This window comes from Catharus ustulatus, chromosome 16, assembly GCF_009819885.2.
Source record: "Catharus ustulatus isolate bCatUst1 chromosome 16, bCatUst1.pri.v2, whole genome shotgun sequence".
Lineage (NCBI taxonomy): Eukaryota > Metazoa > Chordata > Aves > Passeriformes > Turdidae > Catharus > Catharus ustulatus.
This window is the reverse complement of record NC_046236.1, coordinates 15278724-15291622: the sequence shown is the minus strand read 5'-3', so window position 1 is coordinate 15291622 and position 12899 is coordinate 15278724. Positions and strand designations below refer to the sequence as shown.

General features: G+C 47.4%; 1 protein-coding gene across 1 annotated transcript; it reads right to left on the bottom strand.

Annotated features, from left to right (window-relative positions):
* Window positions 1–4012: 4012 nt before the first annotated feature.
* GFER (growth factor, augmenter of liver regeneration) lies at window positions 4013–8914 on the bottom strand. Its single transcript, XM_033074155.2, has 3 exons — window positions 8715–8914; window positions 7369–7580; window positions 4013–6252 (listed from the first exon to the last, which is right to left on the bottom strand). The coding sequence occupies exons 1-3, from the start codon at window positions 8907–8909 to the stop codon at window positions 6090–6092; spliced, it is 570 nt and encodes a 189-aa protein (XP_032930046.1). The 5' UTR covers window positions 8910–8914; the 3' UTR covers window positions 4013–6089.
* Window positions 8915–12899: the final 3985 nt, after the last annotated feature.

Sequence of the window (12899 nt, the reverse complement as noted above, 5' to 3'; positions counted from 1 at the left end):
TCCAAGGACTGGGATCAGAACCCTTTAACTGGAAGGGGTTCCAAGGTCTCCTTAGAGCCTCCTCTTCTCCAGGCTGGACTCCCAGCAGAGAGGCTCCAGCCCTGTGATCAGTGACCTCAACACATCCACATCTTCCTCGTGTGTGAGGCCCCAGAGCTGCACAGAGTGCTCCAGGTGGGAAAAGCACCGTGAAACCACCTTGTTCTGGGAGCAGCTCCACCAAGGTGTGTTTGGAGTGAAACAATCCCAGCCTGGCTGCAGAGCCCAGCCCAGGGGAGCCAGACTGGATTCCAGTCACTGACTTCAGTGCTCTGAGCCTGCCCTGGCATGGGTGTGGGTGGGAAAACAGCTTGTCCTTCACATTCCCTGGGCAGCAGGCTTGGAGCAGCACTTTGAGAGATGCTCGTTTAGCTGCTGCTCTGAAATGCTTTGCTGGCTGTTCATTAGGGCTTGGCTGGTGCTGCTTTCAGCCATCAGCAAAATGAGTTGATGGGAATATTGAGAAGGGTTTAGAAGTCCACAGGGCCCAGATGCAGAGAGAATGGGATTCCTGATGAGCAATACCTTAGCCCACTATCCCTCTCTTCATGCTTTCCCCCCTAAGAGAGCCAAAAATATCTGGAGGAACATTTATTAGCAGGTTACTCATCCACTTGTGAAAGGTTTCTCAGGTGGGATTCAGCACTCATTGTACTGGATAAACCCAGCTTAAGTGTGCCATAAAAAACTGGAAAACTTTGCTAAGGGCAGATTGGGATAACAGGACTCAGTGAGTTCAGGTAGCTTTGGTTTTGAACAGGGGATTTGGTATCTCAATCCTTGCGTAAAACCCAAACTGAACCAAACCCCAAAAGGTTTCAAAACCCCTCCCAGTGGTGCAGCCTCAACGGCTCACAATGAAACTCAGCATCTGCTCCTCCAAATATTTCACAGCATGAAAAGTTTGGGGGTTTTGGTGAACCAGAATCTAATCTGATGCAGCCACTGCTCCCCGCTTGGGAGGAGCTTGAAAAAGAGGAACAAGGTCTCTGCTGTTCCCCAAATTGGCCTTCTCAGGAACAGCCTGGCAAGTCCCAGTGCTGGGGACGTGCCAGCACACAGCTGACATTGGTGCTGTCACCTACAGGTGACATTAGCACAGTGAGCAGAGCTGACAGGTACCAGGACAAGGGGCAGCTCAAGCCATTCTGGACGTGAAGAGCTTCCACAAATCTCTACATCAAACTTTGCTGCCAAAATACACTGAAAATTAAAAAAAGCTTTGTAAACACAATCCTAACAGGTGCTCAGATTCACAAGCAGCATGCAACCTGATGGAAAAGAGATTTGTGGGATGGATGATGATGGATAGATGATGGATGGATAGATGATGGATGGATAATGAATGATGGATGGATAGATGATGGATGGATGGATGGATGGATGGATGGATGGATGGATGGATGGATGCATGGATGGATGGATGCATGGATGGATGGATGGATGCATGGATGGAGATGAGGCATTTTATAACTGTGAATACTCTCAGGCCAGGCTTGTGCAGCACAAGCACATTAAAACAGCCTCCCTGAGATTTTTATCTAAATAGGAAACACAGGTCAAGGCTGCCCTAACAGCTATTTCTACTCCCTTTATGCAGAAATGAAAGTGTGGCTGCAGAAGGTGAAGGGACTTACCTGGTCTAGCAGGAAGTTTATGACTGAAAGAGAGCTGAGTTTTGATCTCTAGAGCCCCCAGCCAGGTGCTCTGGCCATGTGGGCATTGTCTTTTACACCTTGTGTATCCTTTACCCCATCTGAGCAGCAGAACAGGAGGCACAGTCACAGAATCCACTTTTTTTTTTGTTTTCTGCACTCCTGGATGGAAAAAGCAGGGAAGGCCCAGCTTGGCCTGACCAGACTCAGAATTCACAGGACAAGTCTCCATCCAGCACTGGGGTTTGAGCTTAGAACTAAAACTTGGTGTTCTGGGAAACATGGAAGGTCATACATGGACACACATGGACATGGAAATACATGGACATACATGGAAATACATGGACAAACATGGAAATACATGGACATACATGGGAATACATGGACACACATGGAAATACATGGACACACATGGAAATACATGGACATACATGGGAATACATGGACATACATGGAAATACATGGACACACATGGAAATACATGGACATACATGGGAATACATGGACATACATAGAAATAGATGGAAATAGATGGAAATACATGGACATACATGGACACGCATGGAAGTAAATGGACAAACACGGACACACATGGAAATACATGGACATACATGGGAAAACATATAAATATATGAAAATACATGTAAATACATGGACACACATGGAAATGGACATACATAGACATGGAAATAGATGGAAATACACGGACACACATGGAAATACATGGACATACATGGACACACATGGAAATAGATGGACACACATGGAAATAGATGGAAATAGATGGACATACATGGACACACATGGAAATATATGGACATACATGGACATATATGGATATGCATGGATATACATGGAAATACATGGATATACATGGAAATACATGGAAATGCACGAACACACATGAACACACATGGACCTACATGGAAATGCATCCTCTGTTGCCCTCTGCTGTTGGCTTGGTCAGACGTGCAGGGAATTTTCCCGGTAGCTCCCCGCGGGAAGCACAGTGCAGAAGCCAAGCAGAAATCACAGGATGTGCTGGATGGGAGGGAAGCCTGGCAGCAGGACTGTCCCGTGCCAAGGGCAGCACGGTGGTTTCAAAGCTTGGCAAACGCCGGTGTGGCTCGTCAGACTTGGGGCTGGATGGTCCCTGTGGGTCCCTCCTGACTGAGGAGATTCTGTGATTCTCAATCTGAATTCTGTGATTCTACTTGTGGAAATCTTAAGGGCAATTACAAAGATTCAGAACTGACAGAAAAGGTCCAGCTGAGTTGTTTTTTTGGTTTTTTTTACATATATCAGCACAGAGAAGGGCACCAAACCCCATTTATCCTCAGCAAGCTTTTTTCAGAGTTTCACACAGCTCCCTGGACCATGATTAACATCTGAACTGAGGGTTGGCCAGCCTGGAATCAGGATTTGGCATTTATCAACACTTCCCTGTGGTCCCAAGGCTGACCCTCACCCCCTTGGATTACAATTTAATTGATTTGTCTCCATGCCATTACCCGTGGTTTGCTTCCCATGTTTTATTACTTTCCCTATTACCCTACAAATCAAGAGTTGACTTCACCTTGTTGGTTGTGCTTCATCCTGACTTCAAAAAATACTGGACAGCTCCTCTGCATCCTTCAGACAAAAATTCCATTCCAGGAATAGAATGAAACAAAATCAGTGCTTACAGGGAGGGGAAAGAAAAACCCAAAAAAATCCAAACCTTCCCTCTCCAAGCCTGTAAAACTCCAGCAGGAAGAATCTCCCACACTGCCTGGAACAGGCTGAAGCAAAAGACACGAGAAAACAAAGCCACTCTTGGGAATCCCACTGTAAACAGGAGGCTGTGTACACCCAAAGCACTGCAAAGGAACAGCTAATCCCTGGAAAAATGTCAAAGGCACAGTGCTGCTTCTGCCAGCATCTGCAAGTCTGCCTGCCATCCATGGAGCACACAATCCCCCCAGGGCTCCCTGCTCTTTGCTTTTGGGGAGGGAATTATAAAAATTAAAAAATAAAAAGAAAAAGAAGAAGGAAATCAAGTGAAGTACAGGACCTGCTGTACAAATTTCTGATTTTTTGTAGGGCCAGCAGAGAACTGCATCAATTCACCAGCACAAGAGGGAAGGAGCAGGAGCAGCCCCAGCTTGTCTGATCAATCCACACAGAATCACAGAATTTATCTGAGACCCCAAACTGTAATTTATACAAATAAAACTATAAATATATCTTGGTTTATGTATATACAGTAGTATCTTGGCATGCAGGGGTCAGACCCATCCCTTTGCCAAAGATCCCATGCAGCAGGAGTGAACCAGGAGTGAATTCAGTTGCTTTATTAATTTTACATCAACAGAAAATACAATTTGAATACAGAGATTTTTAAAACTAGATTTAATCAAGTGCAGTTAGTAGGGAATTCACAATTTTCTGTACAGGAGTATGAGGACCTCCCATGGAAATTCCTTACCCAAGACTAAAACTTGTGGTACAAATAAGCAGCAGAACAAATCCCCCTCTCCTCACATGGCCAGGTCCACTGAGGTGAGGCTATGCCTGAGAAACAACAACATCAGAGTTTTCTGCCAAGCCAAAAACACGAGACAAGCACAGATTTTATTAAATGTCCACTTGGCAAAGACAGAAACTGCCCTAAAAGCATCCTGGCCACAGCTGGAGGCCTCATTTTCAGGGAGGATTTGCTGAAGACACAGACTGAGCTTGAGGCTCTTCCCAAGCTCTGCCAGGACAGATTTTCCTCCTGCTCCCTGAAGCACAGAGTGACCAGAATGTGTTGGGCACACCCTCAGCTCCCTCTCTGCACTCAGGGAGAGCTGGGACTGTCCCTGCTCTCCCTGCCCCTGGCCAGCACATCCCAGGGCTGGCACAGGGCAGTGCCACTCCCCAGCCTGGTCCCCTGGCAGATGAAGGTGACAAAGGATGGGGCAGATGTTTCACCAACCTGCTCATTCACACTGAGACAAACGAGGGAGAAATCAGAGAAATCTCATCTGCTCCGTGGGCGGGGGAATTGTCACAGAGAACAGGGAGGGCAGATTGGAATGGAAGAACACAAAATTCCTGCTTTAGCACAGCCAGACCCAGAGGGAAACGCCTGCCCACAGCCCCAGCTGCTAAAAGTGTCCTGGCAGAACTGAGTCACTCGGGTCCTACCTGCACAAAGGGAGGCTGCAGCCCCTCTGCTGGTCCTCTCCCCTCTACAGGATCCCAGTGGGTTTTGTTTTGGGGGCTGAGTTCATGACCAAAACCCAAGAGCTGGGATTTGTTTGTTCTAAGAACCTCAACATGGTGATAAGGGAAATTTTCTGAGCACTTTTATGGCCTGAATGACACCTTCAATCACACTCCTCATTATCAGCTCGTTTGGGTTTGTGTTCAGAAATGTTATGACATAAAAGGTTCAGAAATCATCATAAAAATCTGATATTCATTTAACAGAGCCGACTTGAAAGGACTTTGACTGTCCCACAAAATATTAAAATGTGTTTCCAAAGGTGTTATTGGTTCTTTAACCACTTAGGAGCCCCACAGAGTGGTGTGAGGACTAAAGTCTCAGATAAGAAGTGCCATTGCTCTAATTACAACAGCATCATGAACACTTCCAGTCAAAACCTGCAAAAAATCCCCCAAGGGTAAATTTGCAGGTGTACTGTGGGGCATGACATAAGGAAGCTCAATAAAACATGCAAGAAAACCTCAGCAGGAAACAGGGAAGGGAAAAAAAAACCTGCTGGTGTCAGGGTTTGTGCAAACTTCTCCCAGCCAGGAGAGCAGGAAGGGATGAGATCACAAAATGTGTGAAGAACCTGAAATGATTCTGACTCTGCTTTGTCCTCTGACATAATAATTGAAACACAAAACCAAACTGAGAAACCTGGGCTCTATGATTTTAGTGTTTAAAATAAATGTACCTGCCCTCAGGACTTTTATCAAGGGAATTGGATGCAAGAGCAACAACAAATGTTGGAGATCCTAGAAAGAGAAATCCAGACTTGGCACAAAACCCAGCAGGAGTTTTCTCTATCAGAACAACAGAAATTAAAATGAAAATTAATCAGATGCATTTTGTAAAAGATCAGGCAGTGCCTGCAGAGAATACCACTGGGTTCAGGGAAAATGAATTCTAGTCACAAAAATAAGCAAATGCCCCCAAAATCAGGAAATGTCACCATGAAATGAGTTTGTCAGTGACCCAACCTCAGAGGTTCCTGGCACCATTACCGGTACCACTTATCAAAATATCATTGGGATAGGATTTTTAATTCTCCTTATTGGTTCAGCTCTGAATCAGTCCCACACAAACTGAGTTCTTGACTCCTGCAGTGACTCCCCATGGACTGAAGAGCCCTGCTGGGTTCCCAGAGCAGTCCCTGGGGGTTAATCACAGCTGCCATCCTTCCAGCCATCCCTCCAGCGCTCATCCACGCGGGAACAGTCGAATTCTGCCTTGCCCAGCTTCCTGTTCACTTCATTGTGGAGCAGGCACAGCCACTGGGAGAAGTTACTCCTGGTGCTGGTATCAGGCTGGTTTGTCTGTAACCTGCAAACAGGGAACAAGTGATTTGAAACTTCTGAGAAAGAAGCTGAGAGCAGCAGCAATCTTTGTCACAGAATCCCAGAAGGGTTTGGGTTGGAATGGACTTCTATGAAATCAAACACTTCAGCCCATTTCAGTCTTTGCCTTCACTACTGAGATTGCCAACACAGGGCATTCTTGAGGGTAAAAGAATACTTATCTCCTGAAAATCAAGCCCATTTAGAACCAGAAAACTCCAAAATCGCCTCAGGGAGGCCTTGGAGGCAGCACAAAACCCGACAGCATGAGGACAGGTGTGTGTTTTCTGAGTGAGTGCACCTGTGATTGATGCAATAATGGAAGGAACCAGTTCAGGTAGCTACAAACCTCAAGTGCAGGAAGAGCTGCTGATATGCAAACGAGCTGCTGCAGTCCAGCACTTCTGGCAAGCTCTTCTAGTACAAAAACCTGCTGAGGACACTCATCTGTCCTTCAGATCTTAAAAAAAACTGCTGAGGCCATTCACCTTTCCCCAGAGCCTCAAAAAACCCACTGAGGAAACTCACCTTTCCATAAGATCTTCAAAAAACCTGCCGAGGAAACTCACCTGCCCTTCAGATCTTAAAAAAACTTGCTCAGGTGACTCACCTGTCCTTCACATCCTCAAAAAAACCCTCTGAGGAAACTCATCTTTCCCCAGAGCCTCAAAAAACCCGCTGAGGTCACTCACCTGTCCTTCAGATCTTCAAAAAACCCACTGAGGTCACTCACCTGTCCTTCAGATCTTCAAAAAAACCACTGAGGCCACTCACCTGTCCTTCAGATCCTCAAAAAACCCGCTGAGGTCACTCACCTGTCCTTCAGATCCTCAAAAAATCCGCTGAGGTCACTCACCTTTCCTTCAAAGCCTCAAAAAATCCACTGAGGCTGCTCATGTTTCCCCAGAGCCTCAAAAAACCCACTGAGGAAACTCACCTTTCCATAAGCTCTTCAAAAAACCTGCTGAGGAAACTCACCTGTCATTCACATCTTAAAAAAAGCCTGCTGAAGTCACTCACCTGTCCTTCAGTTCCTCAAAAAAACCCACTGAAGCCACTCACCTTTCCCTAAATCCTCAAAAAACCTACTGAGGCCACTCACCTTTCCCTCAGGTCCTCAGCGCAGTGCTCGCAGGGGTAGAACTTGGAGAAGAGGTTGATGAAGTCCCTCATCTCCCTCTGCTGTGCCCCCGAGGGCCGCTCGGGGTAGTAGGCAGCCATGGTGTGCAGGAAGGCCCAGGTGCTGCGGCCCAGCTGCTCGCTGTCCAGGGGACAGTCCGGAGGGGGCTCCTTCTCCTCAGTGACAGCCACGTCCTGCACAGGGACACAGGGGTGTGATAATCGATAAAAGATTCGTGTTATAATTGATAAAAGATTTGTGTTCATCATCAAAGTATTGAGGTTTGTATAGACCAGAATACTAAGGTCTGAAGCGACATTGATAAGAGGAAAAATGTGATTAAATCATTCTGTTTTGAATCCCTCTGTTATGAATATTATGTTTCTAAATAATTTGTATCTACTACCAGTTTGTAAAATCAGACTTTCCAATAGTCCGATAGATTTTGCAAAATCAGACTTCCTGCCTTTGTTTTATCGATGACTGCCTAACTACAAAGACCAGAACTTCTCGATTTCTGCTGGTTTTATTTACCAAGACCAGATGGTATCTGTGGGATTGACTCCCAGAGACTTTTACACAGATGTTTATTCACCACCACTGCTTGCCTGGCAAAATTATGACAGTAACAAAACAAAAATTATTGATTACAACGATGGACCATGCTATAAGAAGAAGCTGCAAATCAAGGTTTGATAGAGTGTGGAGTGAGCAGTGACCCCTCACATTCCCCAGCGCTGCTTTGCTCTGTCTATATAAAATAAAGCAATCTGAATTTTGCTGAATATCGAGATTTTATGTTTCTCATTCATAACAGGCGGGAAGGTGAGATGAGGGGGAACAAGTCCTTCAGATCCTTTCTGGGGACATGGCAGAATCCTCCTCACACATTCAAGAAGAACATGGCAGAGCCCCCCTCACAATTTCTGAGGGGACACTGCAGAGCCCCCCTCACTCCTTCGATGGGAACATGGCAAAGACCCCCTCACACCCTCTGAGGGGACAAGGCAAAGACCCCCTCACACCCTCTGAGGGGACAAAGCAAAGACCATTTCACACCCTCAGGGGACATGGCAGAGCCCCCTCAGACCTTCAATGGGAACATGGAGAGCCCCCTCACACCCTCAGCGCGGGCAATGGCAGAGCCCCCTCACACCCAGGGAGAAGATGGGGATCCCCCTTCCCATCCCCCCTAAAGGGAACCCTGTCCCCAGCTCCTTCACACCCTGACAGGAACACGCAGCCCCCCATTTGAAAGGGCAGGATGGAAGATTAAGGGAGCCCTGCAGGGACTGGGGATCACTGGGGTGGCTCCCACCGCGCCTCACCGCGCTGCCCGGGGCCGCCTGCTTCCTCTGCTCGCGGAGCCAGCTCTTGAAATCCGTGCAGGCTCGGCATGGCTTCTTGGGTGGCTCTCCAGCCGAGCCGTGCGGGGCGGGGAAGGGGAAGGGGAAGGAGCCGCTGTCGGTGCCCGGGAAGGGCGCGGAGCCCCGACCCGCGCGGCCCTCGCTGGGCGCCGCCATGTTGGCGCCGCGGTGCAGGACGGGCCGGGGCGGCGCCATTCCCGTGAGGGGGCTCGGAGGCCGCGCGCGCCAACTGCAGTTTCTGGTGTTATTTTACCAAAAAACAGCAGCAAACTCTGTGTTTAGATATATTTTTGTGAGGAGAGCACGACATGCCTGGCTGTGTTTCCTCGGTTTGCGCTTCACATCGCTGCTTGGGTGTGGTGGGGCTGTGCTCACCCTCACGCAGATCCGTGAGGGGGCTCTGCCGTGTCCTCACAGTGGGTGCCAAAGAGCAGTTCCCCTCCCAAATGAGCACAAAAATATGTATAAATAAATGTTCGTATGGGTCTGGAGCATCTCTGAGATGGGGATCCCTCAATCCATACAAATCCCAGCAGGGTGTCAGAGGATGGTGCCAGACTCTGCTCAGTGACAGGACCAGGAGCAGTGGCCAGAAACTAAAACACAACAAGTTCCACCCTGACATGAGGAAGAACCTCTTTCCATGTATCAGGAAAATTCATCCACAAACACCAGAGGTTTCTGTCCAAAAAGGAGACAGAGGAGTCCTTTTTGCTTTATTCGAATAAAGGGAGAGGCCATGGGGCATCCCCTGGGATCTCTCAGATTTTTGGAGGATGCAGCCCTCTTTTATCCCAGTTTCCCTGCCACATTTCCTTCTCTCTTTCCCCACTGGCTGAGAGGCACTGACTTCTGATACTTGAGATTCCCCTCTAATATCCAACCCTCCTTTTTAATTTTTAATTCTTATAGAATTCATAGTTTTTCCCATGGCTTCTTTCATCTTTCAACACCCAATTTCATTTATCAGCAAACCTACAGTTTGTTTGTAAAGACAAATACCTTTTCCCATTCATCAATCAGTGGAATCCATCCCATTGTTCCTTTTATCTCTCAGTGCTGGTTTTATCCACAGCTCATTTGTAAAGAGAAATCCAACATTCCTCTCATGACGGGAGGAAGAGCAGAGCCCTGACATGGCAGAGCCTGGAACAGCTGCCCAGGCAGGGTGTGGAGTCTCCTTCAGGGGACATCCCAAACCCACCTGGACACATTCCTGTGTCACCTGCTCCAGGTGACCCTGGACAATCTCCTCCTGACTCGGCTGTTCTGGGATTCTGGGATGTGCAGATGCCCATGGCACACAGCAGCTCTCCGTGCCAGCAGCACTGACGGGCACCTCAGCGTTATCTCCAGCAGACTCACACAATCAACAGGGCCATTTTATGGACAAACAAGTGATTAACTCCATCCAACTCGTGCTGTTGTATAGCAACACGCCCATATGGAGTTCTGTGTGTTTTTAACACCTGTCACATGCTTGTAAATGCGTATTGAGGGAGGATTTTTGTCTTTCTGAGAGCATTGGCATGTGTCACACCAGGGCATGGGCTGCCTGGGGTGATGGAGAGCCAGACCTGACCCCAGGGCCTTGGCCTAGAGTGGACATTTGGCATTTTTCCTTTTATTCTCAGAGAGCCACAGGCTTGTGAGCACATGAGAGTGGTGGCCTGGGCAATGGTCCAGCCTGGCATCAGACTTTGGACCCTGCTCTTTCACCCCTTGGAAACATTAATTAGCTGTGGCCTTACGAAATTCTTAATGGAGGTCAGAGGGTGAAAACTTGGAGGGCAGCACAGACTTGTTCTGATTCTTTTTGGCTTGATTCTGTCATGCTCTTAAAGGTTTGAGAACTGCAAGTCTCCTACCCCGAACAATGTGAATTTTGTATCCACTTCAACTTTTCTCCTGTTTATCACCTGTAGGTCAAGTGAAAAAATATTATTATTTTGTTTAATGCAAACAAATGTATGTCCAGGATGGAGCTGGACCAAAACATCACTAAATAAATAAATAAATAAATAAATAAATAAATAAATGTGATTTATTTAACACAGTGTGGTGTAAAATGTGTATAAGAAAAAGCATAATTTTAGAGAAATACCTCAAACACTTGCCCTCAAAAATACTTCAACATTTGGTGTGTTTGATGTGGAAATGGCTGAGCTGTTCCTGCTCTGTGGAGCACTGAACTGAGGGTCTGGATCTCCATCTTGGGGTCTCTACCAGTGCTCCTTTATTTTTATTTATTTGTGGTTTCTTGGGAATATTTCTTTGCTGAATTTTGTGAGGGAGGGACAGGACACACGAGTAACTGCTGGAATGGCTTTGTCTGAAGTTATAGACAACTATAAAGATAAATTTCACATGCAAAGGAAAGATCAAGTAGGGACAGTGACATTTTTATGTCTGTTTTCCTTCCCCACCAATAAATGTTTAACTGATGCTCACGAGCTTGTTAATTTTTCTAAAGTCAGGAAAAAAGAGAATGAGATACTGAGGGAATTTCCTCTAGAGCTTTATTGTTTGGTCTTCAAACAATTAAATAGTTGCAGAGATGTTTCAAGTCACAGTAATCTCCTGGTTTGGCTGTTAGCAGACTTTGCTTCCTTGGTAGTCATTTCATTTATGGAGTCAGTTAAAAAATTAGCATTTTTATTGAAAAGGAAAACGCTCCTAGCCTGGAAGGAGGCTGTTGGTTACAGAGATTTGTGCTCCACGTTTCTCCCCTCGCCCCTTTCCTGCTCAGCCCTAGGAGCAGAGCTGGCTCTTTAGGAAAAGATCCTCCCAGTTTTCTCCACTTGCCTTCAGGTCCAGCATCACCTTGCATTTCAAAACTAAAAAATGGAGAAATGCTCCAGTTCAAACCAAAGCAAGGAAATTCACTTTACTGTCTCTAAATGAATCCAAGTGCAGACACAAATTAGTTTTATCCAAAGGAAGGGATGTGGTGCAGAGCTGAGGAAGGATGAGGGAACATTCCCTCCTGCTCCCCTTGGACAGCCCTAACCCACCCAAGCTCTGCTCCAGCACTGATGTGGGAGCTGCAGTGTGCCACAGCCTGTTACCAAACACACTCCTCACACAGATTACATTGTGGGGAGGAATTCTTCCCTGGGAGGGTGGGGAGAGGCTGGCACAGGGTGCCCAGAGGAGCTGTGGCTATCCCTGGGAATGTCCAAGGCCAGGCTGGATGGGATTGGAGCAGCCTGGGATGGTGGAAGATGTCCCTGCTCAGAGCTCCTGGGCACAGGTGCTGCCAGCAGAGCAGCTGCAGCTTTTTCAGCTGCCAGTGTCTGTGAGATGGGACTCACTGAAATCACAGAGTCACTGAGTGTGTCCCTCAGAGCCGTGCCTGGAATGGGGCAGCTCAGGGGGTGATGGCAGCACTCACCAGGAAGCTGCAGTAAAATCCATGCTGGAGAGAATGAAAGGCTGTGTTTGCCTTTCTCAGAGCTGTTTGATCTTCTGCTCTTACCTTTGTGCCTGTGAGAGCCAGGAACGGGCAGTGGGGCTGGGGCAGGAAGAATAAATGGGGCTCTCTGCCACTTTGAACCCTGCCGAATCCATGCACAGGGATCCTCACAGTGGGCTTGGGAAAGGACAAAGGTCTCAGCTTAAACACAGCCCCTGAGCAAAGCAGGTGACACTAGGCGAGGTGGCTCTGAGGAGAGGAGACACAAGGGGAAATGATCCTGAGGAGGGATGATCCCAAGGAGGCTTCACACAGCCTGACCCAGCTTCCTGCAGGTTGGTCATTATGGACTGGGACCAGGAATAATATTCTCAGAGCCTTCTTCATTTGGGAATTGAAACACCACGGAATATCCAGTATTTTATTTAAAGTTTCAAATGAGGCAACTGGAATAGGTTGTCCAGAGATGTCCTGGTTGCCCCATCCCTGGCAGTGCCCAAGGCAGGGTTGGGGCACCCTGGGACAGTGGAAGGTGTCCCTGGCCATGGCAGGGGGTGGCACTGGATGGACTTTGAGGTCCTTCCAACCCAACCCATTCAATGATTCTTTGATTTTTTTTTCGGGGGAGGAAAGAAAAGGGTATCCTGTGCCTCTCAGGATCCTTATCAAATGTTTTTGTGATGGTTTTGTAGGTAGTTCCAGCTGAGTGGAACTGTTTCCCTCTGCAGGGG

Coding starts and splice junctions, on each gene's coding strand:
- GFER (XM_033074155.2), bottom strand. CDS start 8,909: ATGGCGGCGCCCAGCGAGGGCCGCGCGGGTCGGGGCTCCGCGCCCTTC. Junction 7,581..8,714: donor AGGCGGCCCCGGGCAGCGCG/GTGAGGCGCGGT, acceptor GTCCCTGTGCAG/GACGTGGCTGTCACTGAGGA. Junction 6,253..7,368: donor GCTGAGGACCTGAGGGAAAG/GTGAGTGGCCTC, acceptor CCCTGTTTGCAG/GTTACAGACAAACCAGCCTG.